Source organism: Hetaerina americana, unplaced genomic scaffold (assembly GCF_022747635.1).
Source record: "Hetaerina americana unplaced genomic scaffold, ioHetAmer1.1.p SCAF_12, whole genome shotgun sequence".
NCBI lineage: Eukaryota > Metazoa > Arthropoda > Insecta > Odonata > Calopterygidae > Hetaerina > Hetaerina americana.
The window spans coordinates 1,592,820-1,620,423 of record NW_027286292.1 but is presented as its reverse complement, the minus strand read 5'-3'; the positions used below and the strand labels follow the sequence as shown (position 1 = coordinate 1,620,423).

General features: G+C 42.0%; 1 protein-coding gene across 5 annotated transcripts in view; it reads right to left on the bottom strand.

Moving 5' to 3' along the window:
- The window catches only part of LOC139685644 (NAD kinase-like), a 243,241-nt gene that overhangs the window by 92,781 nt on the left and 122,856 nt on the right, over positions 1–27,604 (bottom strand). For 3 of the 5 annotated variants that reach the window (XM_071582595.1, XM_071582596.1, XM_071582599.1), the window contains exon 1: positions 20,504–21,110. The exons of 1 other annotated variant lie outside the window; for it this stretch is intronic. In XM_071582595.1, the coding sequence (XP_071438696.1) occupies positions 20,504–20,787 (284 nt within the window). In that variant the 5' untranslated portion in view covers positions 20,788–21,110. Of the gene's footprint in view, positions 1–20,503; positions 21,111–27,604 lie in introns of those variants that run through there. One more of the 5 variants, XM_071582597.1, reaches the window with a different exon arrangement.

Sequence of the window (27,604 nt, the reverse complement as noted above, 5' to 3'; positions counted from 1 at the left end):
GCACGTGACCTACATACTGCTGCCAAGTCGTCGTCTTTCTCTATCCAGTCAGTATAATTGCACAAGATTTTCATCAGTATTATGGCAAACAGTTACATATAAATAATAAGGAGGTTTAGATGGATCCTTCGATCTATTTCGTAACTTCACACGGTCTTCCAATAAGAATTAAATACCCATATGCACTATACTTCCCGGGAAACCAGACGGCAAAGGGAAAAGAACTACAGTACTGAATTTCATTCATTCCGTTGGGCTGATCACCTACCAAACCGAACCGACCTTCGTGTTGATACATTAATGCACGTATTAAATCACTCGTCGGATCCAAATACCAACTTCATGCTTGGTATCTAATGCGTCTATGACTTTCCTTCTGCACTGCTCATCCAAATTACTTCCTGTTACAACAGGCTATAAAATCCAATCGTCTTTCAAATAACCATCCACCCACTTTTGCAGTGTACTTGGAAATGCGCTTCTCATTTAAAGGGGGAGCATTTCCAAATACATTTCGCGTGAAAATAGTGGGCGCTCACAGCTCAAAAAAGTGACATTCAAATTAAAAATATTGGACTTTTATGAGCGGCAGGTTAACGCTGAACACGTTCGGATAGCCTAAGTCTTCGGAAATTGCCAGAACTTTTCGGATATGAACCTTTAATTCTAAGCCTTTGAATATCCAAATTGGCGTCAAAAGTCATAGTTAATGCTAGGTTAATCATTATTTTAGACATTAAAAAGTTTAAATTAAAAACATAAAAGATTCTTCTTTTTTTCTCCTTTGTGGGCGACCCTATGTCTTCGTAAATTTTCTACGATCGCTTCAGAAATTCTGGAAACAGTCCTCTGAGGGGAGCTTAAGTAAAATATCATACCAAAATTCGAGGATCCACAGATATCATACGGTATTGATTTTAAGATATCCTGTAAAAATTCCAATAGTAATTGCATTGCAGTTCATTCATGAAATGTCGAGATGCTTCACAGCCGTCAACACGCCGAAAATTTTTATTAAACCTCCCGCGTTCCATACGATCAAATCATTCCGTCTGAATTATCCCTTAGTTCAAATGCTACAAACAGAATAGAGTAATAATAATCAAACATATAAAAATCACATTTCAAAATGTATTTACATTCTTTGGACAGAACAAGGGAGTTGAGAAATGGCGGGGATCGGGATGGTACAGTAGCTAACGCACTGGCTTCCCACCCAGAGGGTCCGGGTTCAAATCCCGATGGTGCCCGGATTTTCAAGTGGTATCCCGATCCCTACTTAAGGTGCTTTGTGGAGAGCACTTTGATTGAGTAGGACGTCCGTCGGATGGGACGTTAGACTGCGGTCCCCTTGGCGCCTTTCGTTCAGAGTAGGCCAATGCCGACGCCGGGTTTCTCTTCACCATTCCTCCATTCCCAGAAACACCCTACCCCCTATCCCTTCTGGTGCAAATTGCCTCTGCCGTCGGTCACCTCTACCAATATAACTACTGCTACTAATACATGGCGAGAGGTATCAATCAGTCTCGCGTCTAATACATTATCTATTGCACCTCTTACGGAGGAAGTCATTGAGTTAGATAAATATAAAAGAGAATGGACAAAGAGCGATGTAGGAAGAGGTACTTCGACGAGTGGAGGAAGAGAGATGCCCATCGAGAGCTTTGGCAAGGAGAAGAGAAAGGGAACTAATTGGATAAATATTAATGCGCTATAGTTTACCGGAGAGCGTAATTGAAGGAACCGCAGAGAGAAGAAACTAAGGAGAAAGCTGAAGAATGATTTACGAGACGCATTTGACAGAAGCCAACAGCGAAAGGAACCATCAAGGAATGAAAACGTTGGCGGGCCAAGAGGATAGCTCGGAGGGAGGGGTGGCCCAAATTAATCTTGGGATTGACAACTTATGATGATGATATGGTGATGAAGGGGAAGTCAGAGGGAGGAACAAAGGTGAGGCTTTCTACTTCCGCGCACAGGGCGTGAGGGCTCACACTCGAATGGGAGAGAGTCCCCACACCTCGAATTGTGGCGCTCGGGTGATGAATACTCGAGAAGAAAATGATTTGACGACTTTCAATCAACTAAAGCGCGAGGATGAAGACCAAGATTTATCTCAATCGGCCTCTCGGTGCATGAATGGGTGGAAAGGGGCATCTTACGAGCGAGATACCTCCATCCTCCGGATAATCCGTGAGCTCAAGTTTGTGTTTCAGCAAACGGGAACATAAAACGGCACCATTATAAGACTAACATCCTCTATAAGTAGGGTAGGAAAGAAGGAGTATTTCTTCTCTTTCTTTCATACGCACAAATAATCGCAAAATTATCCCTTTCGTTCTTTTAGGGTTGTAATCATATGTCTCCGCCAAATTTCTCACTATGGGTGGGTAGGATTTAAAATGATGGAGAGAAAGAGAATTCAGCCTTTATTATCCATAACATATTCCTCTTTCAAGATCTCCATACTTTCACTGGAGTAAATATTTGCGAGCGAATCCGACAACGAGATACACACTGGAATACGGTCACGTCTACCATAATATCACTACTTGACATGCTATTGCAAAATAAAAAGAGTGCAATGTATTTCCGTTTCGCAGATTTGAGATGTAGTAACATTGAGTTTAGGCGAAATCGACGGCGTAAGTTATTCATTCATGTCATTTGCAAATGTGTGCCAATTAGATAGAAACCAATATTGAAAAGAAATGAAAAAAAATAGTTTGATGGTTTTAAAAATATCCCAAGTAGCAGTAAAAAAGAGTTCCTGAACATTTAGCAACGGGATTAGCATATAGATCCCACTCGAAGTGATACTGCGGCATTGCAACATCCTGACCATCAATCGGCCACGGGCGTCAATGTCAGGCGCAGCTAACGCAGCCCCTAATTCTCGATCGATCGAGACCCATTTACTCCATTTAAATACTATTTTAGATGGAAGAGAAATACGAATGAGAATCACAATTCATAAAATTATACCTCCAAATGAGCATATTCGTATCATGTTAATCAATAGATTTCAAGTAATTTAGGAAAAGTAATATTCTTTCTTTTTTTAATTGCGTGATCGGCGATGGTTTCACTGCCGTTTAAGTTCACCTTCGATTTCCGATTAAAACGCTGATTTTATGAGATAACGTTTTCTTTAATTATATATATATATATATATATATATATATATATATATATGTGTGTGTGTGTGTGTGTGTGTGTATACACACACAAACAAAAACTTTTGTGTAAGTCTCACGGACGTGAATAATAATATATATAAATTTAGCACTAATGGACAAAGACAAAACACAGAAAAACACAAAAAAAGAAAAGAAACTCACTGGGTTTCGAATTTTCGGTGGTCCACGCCACCTTCCTCCGGAAAGAGAAGGAGAGGACTGAGATCTGACCTTCTCTGTGAGTAAGTTGGCGTGGACCACCGAAAATTCGAAACCCAGTGAGTTTCTTTTCTTTTTTTGTGTTTTTGTCTTTGCTCACTGGTGCTAATTTCATATGTATAAATATTCGTAAATGTATATTAACTTGAATCCGTCACGACGAGATTACACGCGACGAGTATTATTTATTTCACAAATTAGATCTTTTACGCAGCATGAAAGAGGGCCGTCCAATTGAATCAATTCAGCGGGGAAGGGAGAGGCGCGGTGACTAGGTTTCCCATTCCCATTACTCCATTGCAATTACCATCCGTAGCAAGTGTTGCCGGCGGTATCACGGTCTACTTCTGGGTTGATTAGACATTTACTTGTGGGGCCTCGAGTACAATTCGCGAAGAGTAGGCTACGGCGAAGGCGAGTTTCTTCCCCCAGCATTCCTCCTCTCCTTATTTATAATGACAATTGAGCGCATTGCTTTCCCAGCAAGCATTTTCGCAGTTTCATTATTTTTCCGCAAGTTTTCTATTTTTCCTCCGCCTCGCCACTTTCAACACTGGAAACTTATCCGCACTCGTCGAGGCAAAGTGATTGACGCACACCCATAGCTCACGTAATCACATAGATTTATTTTCAGATTCCACTACGCGGGGAAATTTCCCAATCCCTCAACTTTATGCACATTACTCATTTCATAAGCGGCCGCAAAGATACTTCGCGGGAATGACGTGCGAGTCGCATCGACCTTAGCCCATCACATCCAATAGTTATTCACTTAAGTATGTGCCCATGCCTCTGCAAGTATAAATAAAGTCTTCCTGATGCCATTGGGAAGATAATGGTATCCCCGAAACGACGTAAATGAATGAGAATTGCAGCGACCGATTCCAACCGTCCTTGAGTGAAGTGAATGAAAGTGCTCTCATCAGGCACCGGTGCGATGCCTAGACAGTGCCGTCACCACTTCAAATAAGCGGCTGCCGCTACTGGTAGAGAGGGGCCTCGTCGCTCCGGCTGGGCGGCGAGACCCCTGCGCGGACGGAACGCGGTGCACTGCAAAGCCTTTTCCTGAGATGCCGGCGGCGGCAGGACGACCCAAGCGCACCTCTCCTCTTCCACAGTCAAATCCTGGTCAATGACGGACAACGGCCAAATCGTGCGGTGTCCATGAACTACCCCACATGTCACTTACGTAGTTTTCACCCGGGAAAATATATGCGGCGAAAAATTGTCCTAAAACTCCTTCCCAATTACATGATAGCGAAAGATATCCCCAATTTGGCGATGTGTGCCTCATTGCCTATGTCGGCATCGACAATTTCACGTCGGCATCAAATCAGAATCCCATATCCGAATTTCGCACATAATGAGTACATTTCAAAACAGTAAACTTTAATCATTTCTTTAAAAAAATTCGTTATGGATGGGCTGTGAAATATGCCACAACTTTCATGTATAATGGATTGACATTTTTATTAAAAAAATTAATCCCGCAATATTATCTATCTTCAGGGAAAGAATGCAAAATATGTGAACTGCCATCATTAATTACAAAAGCTAAGGTAACGGAAGCGAAATTTCTTCCCCAGTCGATTGCTTCGAGCGATAATTCCTAGGGAGTCTACGCTGGCTTGGTCATGTTGAGAGAATGGCCTCAAAGAACAAGAAATCCGCTAAGGAAGCCTTTGGCGATTGGGATGAGAGGGAAGACGACGCTTATTAGTAACCTTAGAAAGAGAAGTGCAGGCAGGAAACAGTGAGCGAATGCAATAGAGGCGAGAGCGAGGGTAGGGAAATACGGAAGAAATTACCAGAAGAGAGTAAATTTCCCTATCGAACCCAAAGCGTAGATCTTTTATTTGACAGTGCTGAGTGAAGGAAGGGCATCAATGACTGGCAATCTCTTGATTGGATGAATTCGAAATGGAGTCACCTTACGGGAAAAGAATTTGGGCAATGAGATCGAAATGGCATGGCCATCCATTTAAACTTCGCTTTCTGTTCGTTGAACCTCCAAAATTCTTAATTAACGAGCGAATAAAATGCGATATCAATGCAAATAGGCGGTGGAAAAACCACTAGACGACATGACTCACTCAAGATGCTAGCCGTTTCGGCTACGACCTAGCTTCGAGAAGGGTCACGAAGCCCACGCTATTTCAGATTTTGATCACATTTTCGTCTCCTTTTATTTTCATTTGATCCCTTTCTCTTATTTTTCTCCGCCTATAGAATTCAATGCGAATTTCTTATAAAAATTAATCTGATCAGGGAAAGACTCAAATTTTTTCCATCGTCCATTTTTACGTATTTCATTAGAATTATGAATGTCATGTGTATAATTGTGTGCATCATCCTAGTTATAACTAATTCTGCCTTGTTTTACTAGTGAATGAACGTATCCAGCATCAAAATGGGTCTGGCACAGAAAAAAATGCTGGAAATCCATGTGGGTACTCCAATAACGTTAACTTGCATCAATTATTGCGCAATACGAAATATTATGGAGAAAAAAGTACAGAGTTCGTAGTTAATGGCCAAAAGCAAATAAAGTTGCTTTGATTTATTTTATGAAACTTGTCAATGTCAAAAAAAAGTGCATCTCAAAAGGAAAAACTTGTAAGATTTAAAACTTCTCACCGAAATGTACGGCATTTTAACAATATTTGGAAACAATATTAAGGGAAAATTTGCTCAATTTTTAACAGGAAACATTGTTACGGCAACAGAATATTATTTGTTTACTGACAAGCAGCATACATGACCAGATAAAAAATACAACATGAAAACGTCCGTGGGTATGCTTATCACGATACATCCTTAATTTCATGGAATAAATGTTTTCTAAAATGATTTACATCACTCAATATTAACTTTGTGTGTACATGAAGTTCTCACGAGTTCATCAATAATTCCTTATAAATAAAACTTAGCTAAATACTATATTACGTGTCCGATGACGAGCTGTGACCACAAAGTGCGTTCAAATTAGAAGTCAACCAATCTTTTTCTCAGGACTGGGGGTAAAGATGGGGTTGAGATTAACATACGCGGGCAGCATTTATTAATGCAAGACATAGATGGCTGCTCCGTACATTTCATAAGATTCGTACAACTGCAACTTCGAGTTAGAAGCGCATTCAATACCCAAAATGGTATCGTGTAATGCACAAGAACCGTGATCATCCGTTCTTTAAACTTACGCCGTTTCATTACCACTCACATTCATCGTCATTTTAGCGAGGTATGGGGTGATGAATTTATAGATTGGAAAAATGCGCTCTCGGGTGAGGGACAATTCAAAGAAGGCTGAACTTCGTGCGACAACAAACCAAAGAAGCTTCTACGACGAACCAGTCAGTTTTTCCAGTGGGCAAAAGAGACCCCTACAGATGCATTCTCCGCGGTCATGGAATCATAGCGTCGAGGTTGTGAAAAATGTGGATCGCACAGGGAGAGTACTTTGAGAAGAAACAAGTGTCAACTTTCCGGTGTTTATCCGAAAAATTGAGTAAACCTTAGACCTATGTAGAAAGTACATCGCACATCCGCAAATACGTGGTTATAAATACAATATAATTCCTAGTTCATACTCACAATTGACCGCTGCTCGATACACAATCAGATCGCATTCCATCATCTACGAATGACACACAAAAGTTCTTCGGAATTATAATCCGAAAATCGGCTAATTGTTCTCCATTCAGCCCTTCTAGTACCAACTCTTTGACGCTCTCATAGCTTTTATATTCGGAAAAATATATCTCTTCCTTCGTGAACCCAATCTCTTCCTTCGTGAAACCTTGCCATCAATAATGCGATCACAAGTACAGGTGTACTTGTATTGGTTTTCAAGGTGTTCCTCGATCCATCTGGCCCTCTTTTTATTATTTCCGCTAATACTGCCGTGTCATCTTCTACCCTTCAGCGGACTTCCTCACTTTATCTACCCATCTGATCCCGACTCCAGCACCAGGTTTTAAAAGGATACAGGGACTTTATTGTGAGTGCGCCAAGAACGGGGACGACTTCCAGCCCCTTTTCTCTGGGGCAGTTTCCTTGACACCATTGGATTGACGCGCGCACACCCCGGCTTCATCCGGTCGATCATCGGTGACCTCTGACGACGCGATCAAGGCCTCCGCGTTCACGCGGCTAACACTTCACTTCCTCCGCGGCCGTGATCAACTTCCAAACCTTTGCGGCAGGGACACCCGGCCCTGTTCATCGAGAGCACTGGGACGCCACGGAGCTCCCACTTTCACCCGGAAGGGATGCCAGAGACGTCGACGTGCGAGCCTCTGTCGAATGGCGCGCGGACGCGGCTCCCTCGAAGAGCCCCACTCGCTGGAGAGAGAAACTCGCGGCTGTGTGGGAATGTGCGCCCGCTTCGGGTAATTAATATGGGCCATGAGGAAGACGAGGGGGCAGGGGGGTGTCTGATCCGAGCCTTCGACACTCACGCGCCGGTTCTGAAACACGAGAGGGAGCCAACATTCCCGTGGGGTATGAAGACCCGTGCTAAGCTGAGTTACAAATGATTATTATTATTTCTCATTGACCACTAATCCGAAAACAGCCAAGTTTTTGACTTCCTAAGTTGGAATGCACACACAAATTACGATAAGCGCAATCATAATCACCCAAAGTCCGATGTTAGGGGAAATGCACATAGTCGAGATTAAAACCCAAGACCTCTCGGTTAGCAGTCGAGGCATTACCCTTGAGGCACCATTGGTTCTATCACGTCTATTGCACACTATCCACCGGCGCAATGTAGGCAAATTTCTGGCAATTGATGCAAAAGACGCACAGGAGATCTTCTAGTGACCTTACATGGAAAAATATAGGAAGCTGTCGTAATTTAAGTTGAAGCGGATTGATTTTTTGGCAAAAAGTTGAAAAGATTTTCAGTATAGCATGTGACACCAAAGGAAAATATTTTCCACGCAAGTTAAAATTCAGCAAGAGCTGCGAGAGGTTTTGCGAATATTTTGTGCACGTGCCAACAGCAGTTTTGGATATATTTAAAGGGAAAGGAAAGCAGAAAATCAGTGGGAGCTCCAAGAAAACTCACTCTAGCACATATAAGTATATTACGGATCAATTTGAAAATTCTGATAGTTCACTGTAGTTGACCAGTTAAGGTAAATCTTGGATGGCCACAGACTAAACACCGCTGTGTTTTTTGACTCCACCGTACACAAAGCAACGCAACAAACACCCTACTCTACATTAAACCCTTCTTCAATCCCACATACTTTCTGCGTCCCTTTATTCCATCCAGCCTATTCACTTCCTCCCCTTCCTCGTTTTTCTAACGTTCTCCCACCTCTATCACGGTATACAACCTGTCATCTCCCATCGAATTGCCGGGCATCCAATTTTCTTGCCTCCTTTGAATTACTCTCAATAGCATACGCTACTCGTCTACCATTCCTAGGCACCCATTACGGTGGTGATGAAGACGAGACTACTAAAAAGCGAAGAAGTGCGTAGGCTCGAGTTAGCTACAGTGCTCTTACGGCCTACCCCTGGACTATCGCGACCGACACACACACATACATACAGGTACCTGTACACATACCTGTACGTATGTATATATATTATATATAACATATATATTATATATATACTATATTTTATATATATATACTACCTTGATCAAAAATTTCCCGGAATTTATTCAGAAAATTAAAAATACAAGTTTATTCATCTAAATCTATATTGTCCCCTTCAAAGTAATCCCCATCGACTGCAACACACTTATGCCAGCGCTTGATCCAATCCTCGAAACATTTTTTATATTCGGTTTTCGGTATGTCCATCAGTGCTTCCTGCGATTTTTCCATTACTTCCTCTCGGCTGCTAAAACGCGTTCCCCGTAATGGTTTTTTAACTCGATTGAACAGAAAGAAGTCACAGGGAGCCAAATCAGGTGAATTCGGTGGCTGTTGGATGGTATTTGTTGCATTTTTCGTCAAAAAATTACGAATAATGATAGCACTGTGCGACGGTGCGTTATCATGGTGCAAAATCCACGAGTTTTCTGCCCACCTTTCTGGTCTCTTTCGGCGAATTGCTTCACGCAAACGTCTCATAACGCCCAAATAATACTCTTTGTTTACTGTCTGGCCTTCTGGCAAAAATTCATGATGCACTACACCGTTGTAATCCATGAAAACCGTCAGCATTGCCTTCTTTTTTGACTGAAAACGACGTGGTTTTTTTGGTCTCGGCTCATTTGGTGAACGCCATTCACTTGCCTGATGTCTGGATTGCGTGTCGTACTCATAAACCCACGTCTCGTCTCCAGTAATGATCCTTTTGATGAATGTGGGATCGGATTCAGCCTCGCAAATCATGTCTTTTGCGACGTCAACACGGTCTCTTTTTTGCATGAAATTGAGGTACTTTGCTGCTACACGACGGAAACCCAAATCATTAACCACAATGTCTTGGGCGGATCCATAGGCAATGTTCAAGTCCTCCGCTATTTCTCTGATGGTTAATTTGCGGTTATTGACCAACATTTCTTTTACTTTATCAATTTTTTCACCGACTTTCGATGTCGATGGTCTGCCACTGCGTTCATCATCTTCGATTGACTCACGACCACTTCTGAACCGCTCGTGCCACTGGTAAACGACCGTTTTTTTTAGAGAATCGTTGCCGAAACACTTTTCCAACATTTCCAACGTCCGTGCGCCACTAAATCCGTTTTTTACGCAAAATTTAATACAAGTTCGTTGTTGCAAATTTAAATCCATTTCTGCAATTGTAAAAAATCGCCAACACACACAGAGATAGATGTACTCTTGGCTACGTAACTTTTGCAAATGTCAAGTTATGACACTAAGATTTAAAGGGAATATCAACAACAGATGTACCAATTTAACAAAAAAAACAGAACTCAAATCGGAACGATGGGAGCGCCACACGGTGGTTATTCCGGGAACGTTTTGATCAAGGTAGTATATATATACTCATTCACATAGAAATTGGCATTCGAACCCGATCCATATCGGCGCCTTTGCTTAAAGGTTTAAGCCATCTCCCGAAAAATCTCACCTAAGTTTTATGGAAACAGTGGGGAGTTCTTTCGTGAGGATTGAGTTTAAAACATCGCGGGGCGAAAGACCTGGAGGCAATTAGGAGGAGTGGAGCCGTAGCGATGAGTTAGGTGACGGCTCGAACGAGGAAGGACATCAGAGAGGCATGGAGTATGATTGATTGCCATCACCGGTCGGTGTCCATTTGTAGTATTATTTCTTTTAAGTTCTCGCACGACTTCCGTGGGATAACGGTTCACTTCCCCGACTGGCTGGTATTCAACAGTCACATTCCATCGACATTTCTGGAATATGATTTGAATTCCAAATGTATTGCTGACTAACTCAAATAATGCGAGGTGAATGAGCATTGGGTTGCGAAAATTTTCTTTTCTTCAGCTGATAACTCCGCGTTATGTCCACAGTACACATGGATATTCAGTCGTGGCCTTGCCATTCTCAGAAATTGGAATTCGTTAATAAGAATAAAATATCGTCAAGAAAATGTCATTATGGAAGTATATTTTCAGTGTAATTAATTTGATTTTTGTTTCATCGTCAGTAATTTTGAGAGGTCATACTATCGATCAAGTTGGATAAAAATATTTATATAAAAATGTTTGCAGCAGTCAATCGTTATGCGAATGGAGGTGGACAAAAATCCGTTATAATCGGTGCCAAAGAAAAAATATTTACGTCATTTTTGGCTTCCTGAAAGGTCAATTTCATGCTAAATTGTTTTTTTGCTACATATCACAATATACATCAACACATCAGTTTTAAAAATCTTGTGGTAAGTACTTATTGATACTATTCATGAGAGAGGGGATGCGTATGCTTCTAATGTGGTTTTTCTTGAAACAATTAACACCAGCCCATCATCACCAATAACATTGGTTATTTTACTGAATCGCATAATAAAGTAGATTTTTAATTGGAAGAAATGGAAGTAACAAAAGATAGGATGGCGTTACAGCGACTGAGCACAAGGTTAGCGGGGAGGGTGGAAAGATGTCCACTTCGAACAGAAAAGTGTTACGTGAATAGAGAATGGAATCAATTCGCCTTTGAAAAATTTAAATTAAAAATACCATTTGGTCAGCGTGTCCATTGGTTCCGTTCATTTCATTTTCATTCGTTCTTCAACGTGCCATGGCTGGAATCGTATGGCGTGTGCGAAGATACTTCATGACTGCCCAGAATATTTTTATGGAGGAAAATTTACTTCATCACCCATATAGGAGAGAAAGATTGTTTACAATTGCATGGATCAATAGCATACGCTTAAATATATTGCAATTTCAATATACCTTTAACGTAATTACGTCGATATCCGTTCACCGTTAGATAACCATGGTAAGTATCAGATGCCTTTGTTGATGTATAACATTAATAGTGAATCTGCATTAGTTGAACTGAGAGAAAAAGAGGCCTTTATATTTCCCAGCAACCGTATTATTGAAGCTTGCAAAGCAGGCTTCACCCACCGAAATGCACACGACCACAAAACGTGAACGAAAATGTAGTCCCCATGTTAACAAGCACGAAAATATGGCCTAAACGTTACAAAAATAAGGTTGCTTTTGAACGACCTCTTGCCAATTTGCGAGCGGCATACAAGTATACGAATAAACGAAGAAAAAGATAAGAAATTATAACTATGTAGCTTATTTGTATGAAAGAAACATGACATTTCCATGCGTGTATACCCTGGACTCTTTAATGGGAGACAAGACTGTACCCGGCGTCAAGTCCATTTCTTGCGATTTGAGAGTTCTCTGGGTGCTTCCAGCGTGGTCTGATCAAATAGCGTAAATATTAAGCGTAAAACCTCAAGTACAAGTGGTCAGTCAGTCAGTCAGACTTACGCAACGTTACCTAAATGACATTCAACGCCCACAACCTCCTTACACGATTCGATGTCACCCAAAATGAACCATACGCAAACCATGAGGGAAGTAATGCTTCGAATAAAACTGGATTTGGAGTCTCGGTTCACGGCATGCGACACGAGTCGAATGGAAGGAGTAATCTGCGGAATTGGATGAATCATTGCAGGCCAACATTTAGGATGGGACTCCACAAAGTTGACTGAAATCCGTCAAAGGAGGGTACACCAGACCGCAGGATGTCTACGGCAAGACAAGTCGCCAAACTTGATTCGGCGTACGCGGAACGGTGAAAGTGAGAATTGTATTTCCATGTACGCATACATATTGCTTCCGCCGCTGCGCCACACATTTACGGCCGTAGCCGCTAAGTTCAAATCTCCATTCCGCTCCGGGGGCAAAGTGAAGGGTGATGTCGGAATCAGCTCGGCTCTTTTATCACCAACGTTCTCGAAGAAAGCTTGAAGAAAGGCCTCAAAATGGCTTTCCAAGGTGGACAATGCTCCGTGAGCGTATGAAAACTGGCAGTCGGAATTCCCGTAGGCCTTCACACGTATCGGACTCATCCGACATCACTCCTGAATTTCTCAGAGAAAGTTCAGTGTGAATGGGAACGGCATGCGATGAGAACTATTTTCTCCACAACAGCTGAGCGCACAAACACGGGGCGGAAATAGCTGGCGGGAAAATCCAAGCGAGGGGGCACAATGAGGGGAGGATCTGTGGAGGGACATGAACGTCAAATATACGACTAAATTATACACGAGGCAGTCGGCTTTTACTCGTCGAGATAACGTCGAGGAAAAAAAAGAAAAGTTGCTCAGAACGGAACTCAAATACAGTCCCAATAGAGCTGGCTCTTCATGAAGACTTTCACATGAACGAACGCTTAACAAATTCACCGAATTCGATAGATTCAGCATTCCTCGGGCCGAGGAATTATTTCCGAATACATAACATGTGCTCCGCAAAAGTTTCCCTTAATGATAATTAATATCTTTGCTATGAAATTCAAATTTCGGGATACCTTTTTCTGGTGGCGCATTATACAAAGCTCTCTCCACGGCAAAGCTATGTTCCGGGAAATTAAATACCGACGATAACAAATGTCTGGCCTCGTAATTTCATTTCGGAGCCTTCACCATCACCGAGAAAGCTCATGTAATGGCAATATTTCACATCGATTCATTCAAAATATTTTCAATTGCACATTAATTAGCATGGGAAAAGGTAAATTAAATCTTGCGATCAAAATGAAGCAACATTTTGAAGATATCCATAACCAACAACGGTCATGGGTCGCTTGATATTTCACTTACTCAGAACGCGGAGCTATGAGCCACGAATTACAGTCTGAATGAGGAACTGCGTTTCGTCATAACATAAATTTAAAACCAGATTAACATTGAAAGGAAAAGAAACTAAAAATGAATACCTTAACAAGAAATACTACCTTGATCAAAAAGTTCCCGGAATAACCACCGTGTGGCGCTCCCATCGTTCCGATTTGAGTTCTGTTTTTTTTTGTTAAATTGGTACATCTGTTGTTGATATTCCCTTTAAATCTTAGTGTCATAACTTGACATTTGCAAAAGTTACGTAGCCAAGAGTACATCTATCTCTGTGTGTGTTGGCGATTTTTTACAATTTCAGAAATGGATTTAAATTTGCAACAACGAACTTGTATTAAATTTTGCGTAAAAAACGGATTTAGTGGCGCACGGACGTTGGAAATGTTGGAAAAGTGTTTCGGCAACGATTCTCTAAAAAAAACGGTCGTTTACCAGTGGCACGAGCGGTTCAGAAGTAGTCGTGAGTCAATCGAAGATGATGAACGCAGTGGCAGACCATCGACATCGAAAGTCGGTGAAAAAATTGATAAAGTAAAAGAAATGTTGGTCAATAACCGCAAATTAACCATCAGAGAAATAGCGGAGGACTTGAACATTGCCTATGGATCCGCCCAAGACATTGTGGTTAATGATTTGGGTTTCCGTCGTGTAGCAGCAAAGTTGGTGCCAAAAGACCTCAATTTCATGCAAAAAAGAGACCGTGTTGACGTCGCAAAAGACATGATTTGCGAGGCTGAATCCGATCCCACATTCATCAAAAGGATCATTACTGGAGACGAGACGTGGGTTTAAGAGTACGACACGCAATCCAGACATCAGGCAAGTGAATGGCGTTCACCAAATGAGCCGAGACCAAAAAAACCACGTCGTTTTCAGTCAAAAAAGAAGGCAATGCTGACGGTTTTCATGGATTACAACGGTGTAGTGCATCATGAATTTTTGCCAGAAGGCCAGACAGTAAACAAAGAGTATTATTTGGGCGTTATGAGACGTTTGCGTGAAGCCATTCGCCGAAAGAGACCAGAAATGTGGGCAGAAAACTCGTGGATTTTGCACCATGATAACGCACCGTCGCACAGTGCTATCATTATTCGTAATTTTTTGACGAAAAATGCAACAAATACCATCCAACAGCCACCGAATTCACCTGATTTGGCTCCCTGTGACTTCTTTCTGTTCAATCGAGTTAAAAAACCATTACGGGGAACGCGTTTTAGCAGCCGAGAGGAAGTAATGGAAAAATCGCAGGAAGCACTGATGGACATACCGAAAACCGAATATAAAAAATGTTTCGAGGATTGGATCAAGCGCTGGCATAAGTGTGTTGCAGTCGATGGGGATTACTTTGAAGGGGACAATATAGATTTAGATGAATAAACTTGTATTTTTAATTTTCTGAATAAATTCCGGGAAATTTTTGATCAAGGTAGTAGACATCCACTGATATTTTAGTTTGAGCCTGAAGGTATTGGATAATGTTTATGAATTTAACTGATTGCACCATTCTGATTAATGAACGACTCGGCGGTGTTTTCTGTTCACCGAGCAGAAAATATTAAACAGTTACATAATCAAATGAAAAATTATGTTATGTACATTATTCATAAAACTTATGTCTTAATGAGTGCGATGGAAAGTAATTATCGTGCATCTTATTCACACATAAATCAAAATTATATATCAAATCTAAACAAAAATGATTCATATTCCGAAATACCAATACAAAATATATGAGAAAAGAGTCCAAAAGTGAGCCTCAATTAATGACGATAGCCTAATTTCACTGAATAGCCAGGGGGGGCTTTCCACATGTCTGCTAGAAACTACAGAGGGAGGCTGCTGCTGTAGTATTTAAAAATGACCTTCAATTAAATAAGGGCCATGTAAAACAATTCGCTCGCTAGAGTAATGATGGGTCAGCGATGAGATGAAAGAACGCATATCGGAATCTAACCTATTTCGCGGTGTACGTAAACGCCAAGTAAAGAATTTTGACGGTATGACCTTACGGTGAAGATTGGCTTCGTGGATAAACCTGACTTGTTTGTATGTTGTAGCACGTAGACTGTTCAAACACCTTCGAACGGCATTCTTGGCATGCGACTTCATCCCTACTTTTGCCCAGAGTGGAACACCTTTCAGAGTTCTAGCTGTACCAATTCCACCGAAGATTTAAAGAAAATGACGACAAATAGCTGCCGTGCCAAGATAAATGCGAAGTGCTTTAACACCCCGTGAGAAGGTTTAATCGGTGCGGATGATTCATATTTCAAATATTGAATATAATATAAAATTATTTAGACTAATCGTGCCAATATTATATTTGCCTTTTGGTTCAACACCACTCTGAGGAAGTCAATAAAAATGCACACTTTCGAGACAAATGCCAAAGCTCGGGGGCACACTTCACTCCCCGCAGAGGATATTGCGGGGACGACATCCCACACTAATGCACCACACCATCGGACAGGAGGCCTTCGTCAAGCCCACGAAGCGATTTCCCATGAGGCCACGTGCGCTTTCAAATCGGCCGGCGGATCCACGAGGAAAGCCCCGTCCCGATTGGCAGTCCGTCGCTGGCGCCTCCCGAGCTAGGGGGCGATGGGCAAAAGGTTGGGCGATTGGGAGCAAGGAACACGCGCCAGGCCCTCCTGAGGGAGAGGAAACGCCTCCTCGCGAGGGAGAGGAAGACCGGCCGAGCGGGTGGAAGGAGAAACATATCCTCTCCTCTCTTCCCAGAGAACGCCATTCTGATGACGGCCGTGCCGTCGAAACGTCAAAACAACATATTTGAGTGTCCTTTCTTTGTGTTTCTTTGGTTTAAAAATCTACATCTGTGTTTTTATATAATTGTGAGTCGACGAAGAGCGTTCAATTTCGAAGATATATATATATATATATATATATATATATATATATATATATATATATATATATATACATATATATCTACATATATATACATACATATATATACATATATATATTCATATATACATGTATATATACATATATATATATACATATATATACATATATATATATATATACACATGCATATATACATACATTTATCAATATTTGATATTATTAAGCAATATACTGGTTAAGTTAAGTTTTGGATGGACACAACTACCAAATAAATATTTTGTGACCTCTAACAAAACTCAATCCAGCAATCTACTCTACATCAGGTCCCTCTTCACCTCGGTGTACTTCCTTCCTTTATCCCGTCCAACATCCCTATTCTGTTCCTGCCCTTTCCTCGTTTGCCTAACATTCTCCTCTCTATTACAATCTTCAACATCCCACTGCCGAAAAATTCGCATTTCATCCATCCTTCCCGCCTCCCTAGGCTTCCTCCCAACAAACCGCTCTCCTCACCCTCCATACCTAGTACTTCCTCATTTGATTTCCTTTCGGTCCATTTCACCTAATCGATGCTTCGCGCCCATATTTCAAAAGTCTCTTCCCAATTTTCCCAAACCCAATCCACTTCTATCATTCTGCTGCAGTGACCACGTTTCCGATCCGTACGCTCCATATCAAAGTTTTAACCAGTCCTATCTTAGCATCTACACTCAACGTCCCTGTCTCAACTCTCTCTTCCTTGTATATATATATATATATATATATATATATATAGGTATATACATATATATATACACACACACACACATATATATACATATATATATATATATATATGGGTATATACATATATATATATATATATATATATACATATACTACCTTGATCAAAATGTTCCCGGAATAACCACCGTGTGGCGCTCCCATCGTTTCGATTTGAGTTCTGTTTTTTTTGTTAAATTGGTACATCTGTTGTTGATATTCCCTTTAAATCTTAGTGTCATAACTTGACATTTGCAAAAGTTACGTAGCCAAGAGTACATCTATCTCTGTGTGTGTTGGCGATTTTTTACAATTGCAGAAATGGATTTAAATTTGCAACAACGAACTTGTATTAAATTTTGCGTAAAAAACGGATTTAGTGGCGCACGGACGTTGGAAATGTTGGAAAAGTGTTTCGGCAACGATTCTCTAAAAAAAACGGTCGTTTACCAGTGGCACGAGCGGTTCAGAAGTGGTCGTGAGTCAATCGAAGATGATGAACGCAGTGGCAGACCATCGACATCGAAAGTCGGTGAAAAAATTGATAAAGTAAAAGAAATGTTGGTCAATAACCGCAAATTAACCATCAGAGAAATAGCGGAGGACTTGAACATTGCCTATGGATCCGCCCAAGACATTGTGGTTAATGATTTGGGTTTCCGTCGTGTAGCAGCAAAGTTGGTGCCAAAAGACCTCAATTTCATGCAAAAAAGAGACCGTGTTGACGTCGCAAAAGACATGATTTGCGAGGCTGAATCCGATCCCACATTCATCAAAAGGATCATTACTGGAGACGAGACGTGGGTTTATGAGTACGACACGCAATCCAGACATCAGGCAAGTGAATGGCGTTCACCAAATGAGCCGAGACCAAAAAAACCACGTCGTTTTCAGTCAAAAAAGAAGGCAATGCTGACGGTTTTCATGGATTACAACGGTGTAGTGCATCATGAATTTTTGCCAGAAGGCCAGACAGTAAACAAAGAGTATTATTTGGGCGTTATGAGACGTTTGCGTGAAGCCATTCGCCGAAAGAGACCAGAAATGTGGGCAGAAAACTCGTGGATTTTGCACCAATGATAACGCACCGTCGCACAGTGCTATCATTATTCGTAATTTTTTGACGAAAAATGCAACAAATACCATCCAACAGCCACCGAATTCACCTGATTTGGCTCCCTGTGACTTCTTTCTGTTCAATCGAGTTAAAAAACCATTACGGGGAACGCGAATTCAAATAAAGCCATCGGGGTAGATCACATTCCCGCGGAACTTCTAAAAGGTTTAGGGAAATGTGTGAGGAAAAGTGGACTAATGCGTTGCATCTATGAGAAGGACTCTGGCCGGAAGGCTCTGTGAGATCTGTGTTAGCTCCTATTCCAAAAAGGATAAGGGCTACTTCACGTGACAACTACAGAAAAAGAACCAATTTCGCACGTAGCTAAGGTATTTTTCAGGATTATCAACAACAGGTTGGAAAGCAGGACATATAAATACTTTGGAGATGACCAGTTTGGGTTCCGGAGGTGGAGAGTCATAACTGTTTCAGGCTAAACTCAGTGAAATTCCTTCATGATGAGGGTAGAAAAACAAACTTTGCAGTTCCACAAAAAGTGTTTATGTGGAAGTGCAAAGTTTGTTTTTCTCCCCCCATAAGAGGGAGGCATTGCTGTAATGGCATCCATTGCAGCAATGGGATCACAAATCGTGAGGAATAGAGATTAATATCAGGACGTATTTGCTTGTTTCGTAGATTTGGAAAAGGCGTTTGATTGAATAGGAAAAAACTAATGAGTATATTGCAGAAAATAGGAATAGATTGGAGGGACAGGATGCTAATCTGCGACCTGTACATGTCTCAGATTGCTCAGGTGGGAGTGAGGCCCGGAGAGTCCGGATGGGCAGTGTTAGGAAGAGGTGTAAGGCAGGGTTGTCCATTTTCAACGGTGCTGTTCAACGTGCATACGAAGTAAATGATTAAAGAGGCATGGGAAGAACTAGAGGTAGGAATGAAAGTAGGAGGGGATAAACAGTATATTTTAAGATTTACTTTTTCACCGAAGGTAACGAAAACAATGATTTCCGTCGACGGTTAATGATGGAAATGGGCAATTGGCGATTAGATCTGCATCCGGTGCCATACCGATCGTAGCAGAGCTACTGAATCCATCCCCGAATACCAGAACCGAGGAGGTTCACTCTTAAAGTAAAACTAGTTGAATTTAACAATTTTAACGCGGATCGATTCAAAATGTAAATTCCGTAAAATTAGTATCAAATAATAGAACCAGGGTTTCCTTTTTTATGAAATTCACAGGGTAAATTTAACAGGAGTGCTTTTGCTCCCACAAAACCCACGCCTTATAATTTACCCATCCGTCAATCATTAAAGAAGCGGAAGAAAAATTTATATTCCTCTTCATAATAAAAAAATGGTGAAGAGCCTTTCTGAAGTTGAAGACTTTTCCTTGACTCCCCTTTCACCTCGAATTGATACGAAGCAAAATTATTCCTACGAGAATCCAATTCTGTCTGACGAGTTACCTTATAGCGTGCGAAGCAACGCGTTGTTTTCATGCAAAATAAACAGGGTACGTTAAAATGTTAAGAGGAAAATGAACTACCGAGTTAAAATATTAGTTATACAAATCTTCGTATTTTAAATTAGCCGGTAAAGTTTAGAGCGTTAGCACCCTAAGTTTGCTCTCTACATACACACTCCGCATAACATTTGACATAGAATGACAGGGGATGCAACAATCACCGACAATGAAAGATGAGTGGGAAAGGGATAGCATAAATTTGTGAGATAGTGCGACTAATCATGAAATAATGGAATTTCACGTCAATTTATCTTTGCATTCATTAGAAAAATGGTCCCATGATCGTTATATTTGTTATTAAATATTTTTCTAAGGAAAAAAGTTTCTCTATCTTTTGCCTTCGTAAAATTTGCCCCTTATTTTAAATTTTAGGTAGACGACGAGAGAGACCTACGGAAAAGAGCTCTCATTCCAATAGCTCATTCACAGTTCAAATGGCTATTCATTACTCTCGTATTTTCAACCTATCTTAAATACGCTTTCCTTCATAAACTCTGAAGAACCAGGCCTGCACACAAGGCGGTCGCCCGAGCATAATCACGCTCAACTAATCGGAGTGCCGCACACAAAGACACTTACGGCCAAGTCCCCGACCTGTTCCACTGCTGTTTCTCCCCGCGGGCGAGCGCCTTCTCCTCCCGGCACTTCCACTCGCTCCAATCGCCGGCCCTTCCCATCAGGGCCTTCTCCGCCGGCCCCGACCATCCCGCCGCGGCCGGACAGTGATACTGCCCGGACGCAGACGACGTCGTGTTGACGGCGGCAGCCGCCGCGTCCACCCAGTGCCGTCTTAAACGGCTGAGGTCCTCGTCGGACCCCAACAGGGGTCCGCGCGAACCTTTGAGGTCCGTCGCCCGGACCATCGGGAAGGGGGGCCTTTCACTCAATAAACGGCAACGTCCGGAGCACCACTCTCGACGCGGTGCACACACTTCCCGCGCACAAATGAGCCGATGAGTCAGCTGGGGAGACGGCGATCACCGTAGAGAGACGGCGGGGCGGAGCGGCGCCGACCTGGGGTTGAGGCCCGAGGACCCCGGCGACCTCTCACGCTTCCCTCGCGCCCCCCGACGGCGGTGCGGGCCTCGCGGCGGCGACTCGAGGTGTCCGTGGGGAGTGCACGGCGGCCAGAGCGTGCGCCCACGTGCACATAGCTACGAGCCCGCGCAAGCTACTCCTCCCTCTTCGGGAGGCACGGAGAGAATGTCGATGGCGAACCAGATATTCGAGGTATTTATAAGGTGGAGGAGGAGGGGGGCTTTGGCGAAGGGAGGGGGGAGCGACCGAGGCGCCCGTCACGCGAGAAGGGGCGGGCGCGGTCTGACCTCCGGACTTGCCCTCTCCCTCGAATGCCCATTCCTTCAACAAATCACCACCGCACTCCCTCCGGGGGGTGGTCAGCGCTTAAAAATATTGAAAACGGGGGGGGGGGGGGCGAAGAATTTCGTCACTTTCGGCGATAACGGCAGGTATTTTCGCGCCCTTGGGTTTGATGGCGAAAAATAGCCTCGGATCACCAGATATACTACATGTTCGTAATGCTGCCTTAAAGGAAATTTCCCCTGGTGTACTCGTTTGTTATTTATTGGGTAAATGCGTACCTGGCGGAGGAATTAGAAAGAACTACGCGTAAGGAAATGCTGCTTGGTATTTGGAAATGGTATTTTTTTCAATTAAAAGCTTTCACAGCACCCCACAATATCTTAACACAATCGCATTACCAATGCTGAAGTATCATCGTCAGTCAAAGTGTCTTCAACGTCCGTGTCCTCGGCAATCCTTGCAGATTTAACGCTAATGATTCTTCAAGTTGAAATCAAGATCGCGTGTAATTTAACCAAAGCTATATTTTAAAATCTTTTTAATGGATAAAAAAGAACTTTTATGGTCTGATTCCGTGATCATCTGATGCTCAAGCGGTTTGCAAGGGTGTGCTATGCCTACTTGTAAATGAGAGGGACCCCCATGGGGATCATTGATATGTTTAAGGTGAAGATGAGCAGGTGGAGAAAACAGGGGTGGTCGACAACATTTATCGGCGACAACTCGGGAGCTCGTGGGGCAGTTGGCCCAAAGACGTATCGCGTGGGGGATGGAACGTTAAAAGACGGGAATCACCGATGGAATTTACTGATCTCGGGTAGGCTTCGGGTTTCCCTCCCTCCAATCGTCCCCCCTTGTAGTAATACGGGTAAACTGCCCACCTGCTTCTATAAAAGGGCAAAAGGATGCATTGACGGATTTCCAAAATAATAACAAATAGATTTCTCCGATTGGCCACGACGATCGTGAGGGATGCAGACGAGTAAATGCTCCACAATATCCTCACATGGCCATGGTCTCTTCGCATGTGTATGTGTGGGAGGTGTACCGCCGATGAAGTCAATTGCTCCACTCAGGTGCTGCGGCAAAGAAATCCCATGAAATTCAAATGATGGGAAGAAGTGTGTACGGAAAGCATCGCCATCGGCTGACTCTTAATGAAAAAAAATCCAAGGGGACAACAGTGGGACAATCCCCTCGACACACAGCGTGTTGCAATCGCAATGCTGGTCTCACGGCATGAAGTTACGACGTGAACGTTGATAATTATGTAATAACCGCAGTAAGTAGGATAAAGAACATATATTTTTATTTGCCCAAGTAGGGTAAGTAATATTTTAATGCAGCCCCTAGGTGTTATTCAAGATGAACGAAAATTAGAAATTTTTCATATCATGAATCAAAGAGTTGATCAATATTGCCCGATGGCTGGTGGCTCATCAGCATGACGGTCTGAGCGGTTACTCATCTGATGGACTTCATATTTGATCGACACTCTTCCATTTCAGACTCGTACTATCGTGCTTCGGTGTGTGAGATCTTTTTTTATCGACTCAGTTCAATTACTTTGGGGACAAACCTTTTTTGTGTATATGTATGTATGTATATATATATATATATATATATATATATATATATATATATATATATTTATATTTATATGTATATATAATTATATGTATATGTATTTATATGTATATTATGGGTATATGTATATATATTTACATATATGTATATGTATGCATATTAGCAGTGGGATGTTGAATACTGTAATAGAGGGGAGAATGTTAGGCAAATGAGGAAATGGTAGAAAAAGGATACAGATGTTCGACGGGATGAAGGGAGGAAGGAAGTACACCGAGGTGTGGAGGGACTTGATGTAGATGAGATTGCTGGACTGTGCTTTGTAAGGATTCGGAAAAAATTTATTTAGTAGTTGTGTCCATCCAAAACCTACCTTAACTGCTAGATTACTAATAAAAGGTATGCATTTATACATACATACATATATATATATATATATATATATATATATATATATATATACACATACCTTTTATTACATAAGGTGTGTGTGTATATATATATATATACACAGATTTAAATGATGGACAATAAAGAGATTTTGAGTCCTGGCAACTACGGGGCTCGGCCCAATCGGCCGTGTGTCGTGCCCGGCAGCGGGGAAGGCAAGGCTTCCGCGGTCGTCATCCCACGAAACCCTTGCAAGGGAAAACCAGTAGCAGCAGGACAGAGGATGCAGGAGAAGAAGATCAAATTAGTTAGAATAGGGACGAGGAACCTTAGGACAATGATGAGGGCAGGGAAATTGGAAAATGTTAAGCAAGAGATGGAAAGGGGAAATATAGATATTTTAGGTCTAAGCGAGGTGAGATGTAAGGATAGCGGGGATTACTGGAGTGATAATTATAGAATAGTATACAGCGGCGGGGACGAGAGCCAACGAGGGGTTACCATAGTATTAAAAGAAGAGGTAGGAAGAAGCGTAGTCAACATAGAGCAGGTAACGGATAGATTATTACTAGTAGAGATAAAAGCAGAACCGACGAACTTGGTTATTATTCAGGTATACATGCCACCGAGCAACCATAAGGAAGAAGAGGTGGATGGGATATACGATCAGTGAAGAGGACATAATCGCGTGTTCCTGCAGGGAAACATTTGATAGTGATGGGGAATTGGAATGCGACGGTAGGCGAAGGAAGAGATGGTGATGAGGTCGGGGACAACGGTTTAGGTACGAGGAATGACCGCGGGGAGGAAGCAGTTGAGTTCTGCAGGAGACAGGGGTTAGTCATCACCAACACTTGGTTTAGACACCACAAAAGACGCAGGTATAGATGGAAAATCAGAAGGGTATCAGCTAGATTATATCCTGGTTAGACACAGGTTTAGTAACAGTGGGAAAAATTCACACAGCTTCCCGGGAGCGGATGCGGACTCTGACCACAATTTAGTTGTTATGAAATGTAGCGTCCGTTTCAAAAAGATACGGCAGGGACAGCGAGTTAGAAAATGGAATGTAGAAGCATTAAATGGTTTGAAAAGGAAGGAATACAAACAGGCGGTAGAGGAAATCATAGAGGATGGTAAAGAGCTAAGTACTATCGAAGAAAAATAGGAAAGGATCAAGAAAGGGTTATCGAATGCCGCAAAAGAGACTACTGGAACCGTTAACGCCAAAGGGACTAGGAAAACCATGGATCACGGATGAGATGATTAAAAGATGGATGAGCGGAGAAAATGGAAGAATGTAAATACAGAGATAGGCAAAATGAAGTACAAAGACTAGAACAATAAATTGAGGCGGGCAACAAATAAAGCAAAAGAATAATGGTGGAAGACGCAGTGCGAGGATATGGAAAGTCTGCAGAGGAAGGGTGAAATCGGTGCGCTGTACAGCAAAGTGAAATCGTTATCGGGAAGTAAGAAAGGAAGAGCTATGCTAAGAGTTAGAGATACGGCGGGTAAGGTAATAGTTGACGCAGGAAAGATCCAAGAGAGATGGAAGGAGTATATAGAAGAACTGTATTGTAAAGAACTCAGACCAACAAAGTTAGACATTGAAAAAGAAAATGACGTAGAGGAAGACAGCTTAGGTCCAGGCATACTAGACAATGAGATAGAAAGGGCATTAAGGGAGATGAAACTAAATAAGGCCGTGGGGGTAGATAACATTCCCGTGGAACTTTTAAAATGCTTAGGAAAATGTGGGAGGAAGAGGCTATATGGGCTGATTCGTAGTATCTATGAGGAAGGAATCTGGCCGGAAGAGTTTGTGAGATCAGTTTTAGTTCCTATTCCGAAAAAGGTAAAGGCTACATCATGTGAGGACTACAGGACGATAAGTTGGATATCCCACGCAGCTAAAGTTGTTCTCAGGATAATAAACAAAAGGATAGAGAGTAGGGCAAATGATTACTTAGGGGAGGATCAGTTTGGGTTTAGGAAGGGGAGAGGTATGCGTGAGGCCATTGCAGTAATAAAATTATTCATCGAGAGGAATATTGAATACAAGCAGGAGGTATTTTCCTGTTTCGTAGATTTCGGAAAAGCGTTTGATAGAGTGAATTGGGAAAAACTAATGAGTATATTGCAGAAAATAGGAATAGATTGGAGGGAAAGGAGGCTAATCCGCAACCTGCACATGTCTCAGACTGCTCAGGTGCGGGTGGGAAACGGGGAGTCCGGATGAGTAGTGTTAAGAAGGGGTGTAAGGCAGGGTTGCCCATTATCACCGTTGCTGTTCAACCTGTATGCAGAGGAAATGATCAAAGAGGCATGGGAACAACTGGAGGTAGGAATAAAAGTGGGCGGGGAATTCGTAAAATCAGTTAGGTTTACTGATGACCAAGCTTTAGTTTGTCAGTCAGCCAAGGGGTTGCAAACATTGCGGTGTGAATTGGAAATTCAGTGCAACAGGTATGGGATAAAAATCAATATTAATAAAACAAAGGTAATGCGATTTTCTAGAAAGAAAAAGGCTAAGCTTAACATTAAAAAAGGAGGGTAAAAACTAGAGCAGGTAGAACAGTTTACGTATCTCTGTAATGTTTTGGACCAACACGGTCAAAGTAGTAAGGAGGTAAGGAGAGGAATTGCGCTAGGCAAAGCGGCTTTCACAAGGAGGAAGGAGTTGATGAGAGGGACGTTTAGTAAGGATGTTACGAAAAGACTCGTAAAAACTTTGATATGGAGCGTAGTTATGAACGGCGCGGAAACGTGGTCATTGAAGCAGGACGATAGACGTAGACTGGAGGCTTTTGAAATGTGGGTGTGGAGAAGAATGGAGAAGGTGAAATGGACAGAGAAGAAAACAAATGAGGAAGTACTTGGTATGGTGGGCGAAAAGAGGGGTTTGTTGGGAGAAATCCTATGGAGGTAGGAAAAGTGGATGAAGGGAGTATTGACCGGCAGCGGCATGTTGAAGACTGTAATTGAGGATAGGGATGTTGGACGGGATGAAGGGAGGAAGAAAGTACTCGGAGCTGAAGAGGGACCTGATGTAGGGGGGGATGCTGTGGTTTGCTCGGGGTCAAAAATTGTTGAATTAGTAATTTTTTCCATCCAAAATCCTACCTTAACTGGTAGATTACCTAATAATAAATACGGTCAACGTTAGGACAACGTTATTCTGATTCCCTATCGTTCGTGGGAAAAATGACATCTTAAATATATTTGTTCTACACTTAATCTCTCCAATTTTATTTGACGCTATCTCTCCTACCGCAGTACGATGGACTGGCGTTGACTAGGCAGGAAAAGGCTCGTCATGGAGTCATACTTAAGAATTCCTCCCCCCCCCTTTTCCTCCCCAAGGCAGTGTATAACAAAAACGTTTCCGCACAGTCATAAAAGGATGGCTATATACCAAATGGAAACCTGGATGAGGAATAAAAATAATACATTTTAAACGGAAACATCAATTCTCTCAACTTTGCTGGTATGCATGCAAATCTCAGAGTAGGGTAAGCGATCAGGGACAAGTTGCAAAAGACCCTAGTGGCCCAATGAGAAGACGAAGAACAGTAATAAAATCAATTAAATGCTGAAATTTTGAAATTATGCTCTAAAATAATAGCCGTGAGTAAATGAATGCAAAAATTCTAAGTATAAAAATCATTCTCCTTGACTAGGATTCGGAGCCGGACCCCTCGATATCCGACCGAGAGCTTTGGACGGATATTGAAAAATATTGACATTGATGTTAAACTATTTAATTGATATTACACTGATACTGAAATTGTCGAATTTTATTGCACATTATCGGATGACTCCGTTAAAGGTACTGCCGCGGCATCTCCCGCAGTTTCTATAAATGTTCATACCTGTAAGTAAACAAATCGAAAACAAGATATAATTTTCGAATCGCTGATGCGTAATTACATATTATTTGCAAATTTTAATCACAAAAATGCTAGAAACTCAAGGTAGGTTAATCAATTCCACTAAATTTCTAGGTTTTGAAGGCCTATTATTTAACTTTTGATACTCTTCCATTTTTTTCTATTTTCCTGTCTCGTGTCAATCATTAGTGTGAGAGGGTGACGATGAAATGAAAGGGGATAGCGGGTGATGATATGAGGGCCGCCATGAGAGCCGGGGGAAGGCGAAAGAGGTCACGAGAGAGAGAGAGAGAGAGAGAGAGAGAGAGAGAGAGAGAGAGGAAGGGACTAGCGAGATATTTGATGTTTTACCCAAGACACGCTGCCCTCGAAACACTAACGCAATTAGTCAGGTCAACACAGGCAATGCAATTTGCAAGCGTATAAAATCGTAATAAAACGAACTTCGGCAGTACCGTACCGCTGGAGAAAGGTTGTGCAAGGCAGAGAG